At 46.7% G+C, this 8,057-nt stretch overlaps 1 protein-coding gene across 1 annotated transcript; it reads left to right on the forward strand.

Annotated features, from left to right (window-relative positions):
* Positions 1-924: 924 nt before the first annotated feature.
* LOC106811141 (two pore potassium channel protein sup-9-like) lies at positions 925-1,808 on the forward strand. Its single transcript, XM_014814681.1, has one exon. It carries the CDS (start codon positions 925-927, stop codon positions 1,792-1,794), a length of 870 nt encoding a protein of 289 aa, XP_014670167.1. The 3' UTR covers positions 1,795-1,808.
* The last annotated feature ends 6,249 nt before the right edge of the window (positions 1,809-8,057 follow it).

The raw sequence follows: 8,057 nt of genomic DNA on the forward strand, positions 1-8,057 counted from the left end.
ACCCTCTCACCTTGTGACATTTCTTCTACCCTCTCACCCTGCGCCATTTCTTCTACCCTCTCACCCTGTGCCATTCCTTCTACCCTCTCAGCCTGTGCCATTCCTTCTACCCTCTCACTCTGCGCCCTTCCTTCTACACTCTCCCCCTGCGCCATTCCCTCTACCCTCTCACCCTGCGCTCTTCCTTCGACACTCTCACCCTGCGACATTTCTTCTACACTCCCGCATGCGCCATTCTTTCTACACTCCTGCCCCGTACTATTCGTCCTAAGCTCTCAGCCCACGCTACTCCCTCTACCCTCCCACCATGCGCCATTCCTTTTACACTCATACTCCTCGCTATTATTTATAGTCTCCTATCGCTCCGCTATTTCTCATATTCCACGCCCGTCTCCTCTCACACCCATCTCCTGCCACGCCTGACACCCCCCACACCTTGTCTCCCTCTCATGACAAAGAAAGATGAAGTCTTGCGGAAAAGGAATCGCGTCTCCGCAGTCAGTTCACATATATTTTAGCAGGCGTAATCGACTCTTTACGCAGAGAAGCAAATCCTTGCAAATCCTTGCAGAGTAATATAACGAAAACAAAATAGCAGATGAATATCTGTTTGCTATGTATTCGTGCTATAATCACACTCTCGCAGAGATAGTAGGCTTTGTACGCAAAGACGTGCGGTGTATTGTCGCAGTCTATGATGAATAGCCGACTCTTATGTGCAGAGACTTCAGTGTCCGTATGATACCTGTAATTAATTATTAATGAAACCTATACAGTAAAACGCTATTAGACTACCGACTTTTTTCTGCGCCGACTCTAAATTGCTCTTGATTGTCTCCCCTCTTTCGCGTGTTCCAGCAGTGTGTTCATCGAGTAATGACAGCTTTTTCGCGTACTAACTCTATCTTTTTTTTGCTTTTGTACATGCCGCTGCCTGCACCACGTCACCGGTTCGCCTCTACACACGCGCGCGCCGCATGCGCACGAACAGGTTACGGACACTCGACGCCTACGACGTACGCCGGCAAGTTGTTCTGCATGGGCTACGCGCTGACGGGCATCCCACTGACGCTCGTCATGTTCCAGGCGATCGGCGAGCGTCTGAACACGTTCGTCGCCTTCACGATCATCCATCTGAAGCGCTGCATGAAGCTGCGCAGCACCGAGGTGTCGCAGACGAACCTAATCATCGTCGGACTCGGCCTGTGCGCCATCGTCACGACGGGCGGCGCGTTCATGTTTAGTTTCTACGAGCGCTGGTCGTATTTCGACTCGCTCTACTACTGCCTCATTACGCTGACGACGATCGGGTTCGGTGATTACGTGGCGCTACAGAATAGCGAGACGACCGAGCAGAATCCTTACTACATCGTGCTCAGCCTCGTCTTCATCTTCACGGGTCTGACGGTCGTCGGCGCCGCCATGAATCTACTCGTGTTGCGCTTCCTCACTATGAACACGGAGGATGAGAAGCGAGAGGAGGCCGAGGCGCAGGCGGCCGCGCAGATTGCTGTGCGGCTCGACGGAGACGTGATTACGGCCAACGGCAGCATCATCTCCGGCGGCGGCGGCGGCGGCGAGCTGGCGACCGACTACAGCGACGCGGCGTCGACGTGCTCGTGCTCGTGTTACGGTCGGACGGCGGGCAAGCAGACGCGTTACAAGGTGACGCGCTCGCCCGGTCGCATATCGCATCTGTTGCAGATGCAGACGTTTCGCAGCCGAGAGGACGTCTACTCGACGATACAGGACTGCGGCGACGAACCGCAGTCTCCCACCAGAGCGTCCGTCTGAGTGCGCGCGCGCGTGCGTGCGTGCGTTCGTTTGTACGTACGCGCGCTCGTGAGCATGAGTGTGCGTGCACATGAGTGTGCTCGTGCGTACGCGCGTTTGTATGCGTGCGTTCGTACACGCGGGGACTCGTACGCGCTTGCGTTTGTGCGTGCGTGCGTTTGCGCGTGCGTGCATCACACGTGTATGTGCGCGTGTGTGCTGCGCCGGCTGCGATGCATGCCGCCGTATCATAGCAACGCCTTCCGCGCCCGGCGCGGTACCGTCGGCACGGATGCTGCGGTAGACTAGGAACGCACGGGGCGGCTAGGCGAGAAGCGCGGGGAGATCGATGTACACGCGTGCGCCGTGTGCCACTCGGCTGCACGAATGAACTGCGGACGTCGAGTAGACCGTCGCGCTAGGCGTCGGGCGCGCGCACATCACGGCGAAATAACGTGATTCTTGAGACGTGCCGTCGCCATTCCGCGGGCCTTTGTTCTAAGTGCTGGCGAGCTGTCGTGCGCGTTTGTGCGCGTGCGGGTGAATCTATGCGTCACGTGTACATACTAGCAGACGCCGCGAGCGCATTGCGTCATCTTAAGAGTGACAGACGGTCCACGGTAATGCTTCCTGTATTTTCGTTTATAACCTTTTGTCCTTGAGCGCGATAATTCGATTGAAGATTTGGCGATACACGGAACGGAACGCGGCAACACGACGCGACGTTCTTACACGTAATGTGCGTCGATTCAACATGTTCTGCTAGCATCTATGACAAATACGACATACGCATATACGCTCTCCTATGACACTTTTTCTCATAAGAAGATTCTTCCTATGACAAATATTGGCGAGTCAACTTCGTTCCGCTTTACAGCTGAAATTCACTGCTTGCGTTCATAATAGCGCTCCTATGACTCCTATGATGCGCACAACACATACAACAGTATTTATCATAGGAAGAATCTTCCTATGACAAATAGTGTCATAGGAGAGCGTATATACGTATGTCGTATTTGTCATAGATGCTAGCAGAACAGGCTGGTCGATTGTGTGCGACTGCGTGCGTATAACATGCGTCAGCTGCATAGCCGCGGAAATTACCAATAAATCATTACACCACCGCGCGTCGAGTGCCTGGTTTCTCACGTGGAATTTACGAGCATGGTACACGAAGTTGGGATTAATATGTTTTGTCATGTGGGGGGGAAATCGATGGCAGGTCTACGGTGATCGCGCGCGCATGCGGGCACATCTAAATCGTGTATAAACACAAGGAGGGCCCGTGACAACGAGCTTGCATCGTGAATCAGTGAGCGCAGCTCAGATGCACTGTATTTGTCTCAACAGAATCAGTCTTCGTTAAAGTTTACCAAATCATTCACCCTTAATCATATATATATATATAAAGGCTGCATGATTTGGTAAACGTTAACGAAGACTGATTCTGTTCAGACCAATACAGTGCCTGATTAGTATGATACCTTTCTAGTCTCGTGTGGTGTATGAATGTAGATCTGCTCTCGTTGAGTGTAGATAATGTTTGTGACTGCGGTGGGTAAATGCACTTTTGTATAATGAGCATGTGTGTATATGCGTATTACGCAGCAGGCTTAAAGGAATACTAGACTCTAAGATTTTACTGCATACAACTGTACTTACTGTATAACAAATCGTCTATACCCACACGTATTTGTTACCAGATACCTAATTTAATTGTTATAATTAATTATACATCAACGCTACAAAATTTGAACGCCGCCATTGACACCCGCGACCGTGCTGCCACCCTAAAAAAGTTGCGCATTTGCCAATTTATTTTGCACGTTACAGACCGAGGGCTAATCACAAAGGTGAAATTATATTTATACCTAAATGCTATTTAACCGAACGATGTTCATTTTAGGACAAATTTATCCATAATATAACTGAAACTATATGTCGTTTATAAGATATTACAATCCTTTTGCTTTTAAATTAATACATAAGTATCACCCTCGGTCTGTAGCCCTTGGCTGAAAAGTGGTTTTGCGCAACTTATCAGATCGTGCGCTTTCAGTAGCGCCACCGTCATTGTAATCAAACTGTAGTCGTTAGTTTTAAAACATTTTTTAATAATATTTCTAATGGTGATTAAACCATGAAACTTTTTATGCCGCGTAATTTTAAACTGAAAATAACCCTAGAACCTAGAGTAAACGAACCCCTTAAGCAGGATGTAATGCGAATGAAATCCCGATATCACCGCTGTTCTGGTTACTGTCATTCTTTGGCGGATTCAGGAATGCGGATCCGATCAGGAATCCCAACTGGGTTGGAAGGGGCCAAACTCACTTGGAGTGGGGGTCTAGAACAGTACTGTAAGCACCCACACACCGGTGTGCAGTCGCGCACTTTTAGTACTTCATACGACAACGTCGGGCTAAACAACATGATCTCGGAAACAATACATGAACAAATAAAACGATAAACAATGCGTTCACGGTGGTATAAAATGCTCATGCATTAATTAATGGCCCAGATGATTTTCACTCGTTTTCTGGTAGTAAATCTTGGATAGGGGGGGACGGCATAGACCTGATCGCTTCCACTATCGTCCTACCAGTGATGGCACTATATGGTAACGTCAAGGGTTAAGGCTACATACTGCATTTACTACTTCCAGGCAAGGCACCGGTTGCTCTCATTAGATTCTATTTGCGTCCTTGCATGCTAGATTCGCGTTCTGTCCATTTTCCAATATCTAAGGCGGTGTATTAATTTCCATTTCACGTCAACGGTAAGCGATGGCTAGCCGACTCGAAGCAGCTACATGCAATATCGTATTCCTCATCATCATCTGATATCGTTATACGCCATTCGCCGTGCGAGTATATATATATATTTATATATATATTATTATATATATATATTATTATATATATATATATATATATATATATATATATATACATATATAGCATAGATAATTGACACACGGTCTCTATAAATTTCCGTTTCAAAATGAAGATGTTCTATTTAATTAGTGTTTGCCTTTCTGTCCGGAATATAGTGTGATGCTGCTACGTGTGTTGACATGCGCGCGGGCGTCACGTCGCTGCTGCTTGCTAGGCTAGACGCTATATACGCTTTCTAATGATCAATACACATTGAGTAAATTGGAAAAAGCGTTGTTGTTTGTCTTAACAAAGTGCCACTGATGAATACCTCATTCCCAGGAACATGTTACGATCGCGCGCATGTGTTCTACGTCATAATTCCACATATACTGCGATATCGCGAAAGCAATTCTAGCGAAGAATTGTTGTTACTGTCGTATAAAGGTAATATCAAGAGTAGATAATAGAGATCTCTATTATCTACTCTTGGTAATATCCATCCATAACACGGTAGTATCCACGTCCACCTCATATATATATAATTAAGAGTCCATAATAGAGACCCTCTATTATGGACTCTTGATGAAATATATATAATGTACGTATATATATAATATATTCTTATATATCTTTTTGTATGCTTGGCTGTAAAAATCTAATCCGCCCGTGTGTATACGCAGCAAACTTCTTAGGCAATTTTTTCTCTTTTTGATGTCGTTTATGGCTCTTATTCGAAGAAGATGTTATTGCGGTCGATAATAATCTGATATGACGTGTCACAGCTACGGACGCCAGTCTCATAAGTAACACCAGCGATCTTCTACAACTTGTATTATATCTGCGAATGGCCGCATATCTTCAGCGATGAATGCTACCAGACATGTCTCACACTGGCTTAGCAATTTATGCAGCTATATTGTCCGTAGCTTCCGACCAGCAAGGTCCGTTGCTGCCAATCTCGTTAGACATCTGAGTGTCAGCGCGGCCATATTGAATTGGACATAGCGTCAGGGACAGACGTCAGCGCGCGGTATAGTAAAATCTGCACAACGTCTGTTCGCGTATGTCACCCGGCCACTCGTCTACTTCAGATGTGTTGCGTCACATCTTTACACGAAGCGGTAACTGAAGCTCTCTAGCCGTCTCTAGAAGGTTACGCAGATGCACAGCTTTGCTATATTAGGTTGATAATAAAAAAAGATGCGTTTGTTCGCCGGCTATCAATGCCCTTTGTGACACGCGAATACTACGCGTAATTTTGTTTGGGCATGTAAATTCGTTTACGCGTGACAGAACTTAATTGATGACGATTATGAAAAAAGGGGCGATGCAGTTTGATGAATTACTGAGCAGCGTGACAGCCTTGTTACAGTACGTTACGTACACGCTTCTTTATTATTCTACTTATATCTCTTATCGTCATAGTAACCTATTGTTGGACAGGATCGATGCAGTGTCGCGTTTCAACAAAAACGACGAAGGATGTAAAATTCGATAAGCCACCAGGTTGGCTGTTGAAACATGAATGTCAACACAGACTGCCAACAGAGATTGCGATGTATGATAGTTCTAAGATAGCGGAAGGCGGAATATTGCTGCTATATATATATATATATATATATATATAGTTGTATATTATATTACGGAGTAACCGGCACAATGCTAAACACGAAGCATGCAATCTAACCCTAACCCATTTCGAGTCGAACGCCATGCAGCAAACAAAGCTTATAAGCTGTCACGTAGACACGTAAAGTCCATTGTCATTTTCCTTGTAATTTATTACGTATCCCGTTTCGAAATCGATGTCGCCGCCTTTCTTTCAGGGGTATATATATATATATATATATATATATATATATATAGTGAGGCTGCACGGACATGCGGCGTCTAAGGGAAACATCTCAAATGTATGATATATCACACACTCGTACGCGGCGTTGATTCTGTTTCCAATGCGTTGTTGCTAAGGCTAGTCCAGCGGCGCACCTGCCCCAACGAATCTGTTTTAATAATGTATCGCTTTCGCCACGACGTGCGCATGCGCGTTGCCGAGGCAAGCCACACGTATCCACGTGAGCACTCTCAGGATAACTAGTTTAGCGGCCTGTCAACCGGAATCCGTTACGGATGCACTTCCATTCAAAATTGCCGGGCTGCCTGTCGTAGATTTTGTCGCGGGCGATCTCGAACTGCGCGCGTACGCGATGCGGCCGCGGCGACACATGGTACGCGCGTCTTATGATCTATTTTTTGTACAATTCTATTGTAAGCGCTTAGTGCGGCTTACGCTGAAGTGCGTAGAAATGCTGACACTTACAAATACACAAAGAAGGCGAGAGGAGACAGTGCCATAAAGAAGCAGATTTATTAAAGAAATAACTTGCCCGTGATAGTACGATAATAACAATTACAGTGCAATAGAACAAGTGCTCCAACAACAAGTGCAAAGAACGCGAAAGAACATTAAAGTTAAGATAGTACAAAAATTTATAAAGTGAGGTAGCAAACCCTAAGCCGAAAGCTAAAAGAAAAACTTACGTGTATACTATTCTTGTACAATATTATTCGTTTCACTATCCTGATTGGCGGAGTCCTCCGTTTACTCTACACCTTCGTCGCAGTTTGGTTTGACGTGCTGCGCTCGTAGCGTCATATGCGAGCTCCGAATGCGAAGCGAGAACTAATGATAGCTGCAGATCTGTGGCTGCGGTCCCGTTGTCTAGGCGACGCGAGGCCGCGGAATGTGTCAACGTAGCGATTTCTAACCGAATTCCGCCTCGTGTGCAGAAAGCGTACGGAAGCAGAAAATAGCAGCAAGTTCCGTGAAGCGATATGCTGCGCCATATCACACACGCACGCTGCAGCCGCTGCTACTACTGCTACTACTACTACTACTACTGCTGCTGCTGCTGCTGCTGCTGCTGCTGCTGCTACGACTACCACTACTACTACTACTACTACTACTACTACTACTACTACTACTACTTCTACTACTTCTACTACTGCTACTACTACTACTACGACTACCACTGCTACTGCGGTGGTGCTGGTGGTGGTGCGCTGCTGTTGCTGCTGCTGCTGCTGGCGGTTGTGGTGGTGGTGGTGGCGGCGGCGACGGTGGCGATGGCGGCGGTGGTGGTGGTGGTGATGGTTTATACCGAAGCTATGTGTATGTAGGCTGCGCGCGCGTGTATATGTGTGTACGTGTGGGTCCGTGCGTGTGCGGGTGTGTGGCGGTGCGCATTTAAAGGAGATGTGTTTTTCGGCCGCGTAACTCCGAAACCTCTCGGTCCATCATTAAACTTTTACTCAAATCAATAAAAATTTTCTTTATCAGAGCGTTTCCGTTCCTTTACAGCCGGCAATAATATTTGATACGTTCATCAATGTTTTTCTGCCATG

Source organism: Priapulus caudatus, unplaced genomic scaffold (genome assembly GCF_000485595.1).
Source record: "Priapulus caudatus unplaced genomic scaffold, Priapulus_caudatus-5.0.1 Scaffold508, whole genome shotgun sequence".
Lineage (NCBI taxonomy): Eukaryota > Metazoa > Priapulida > Priapulimorpha > Priapulimorphida > Priapulidae > Priapulus > Priapulus caudatus.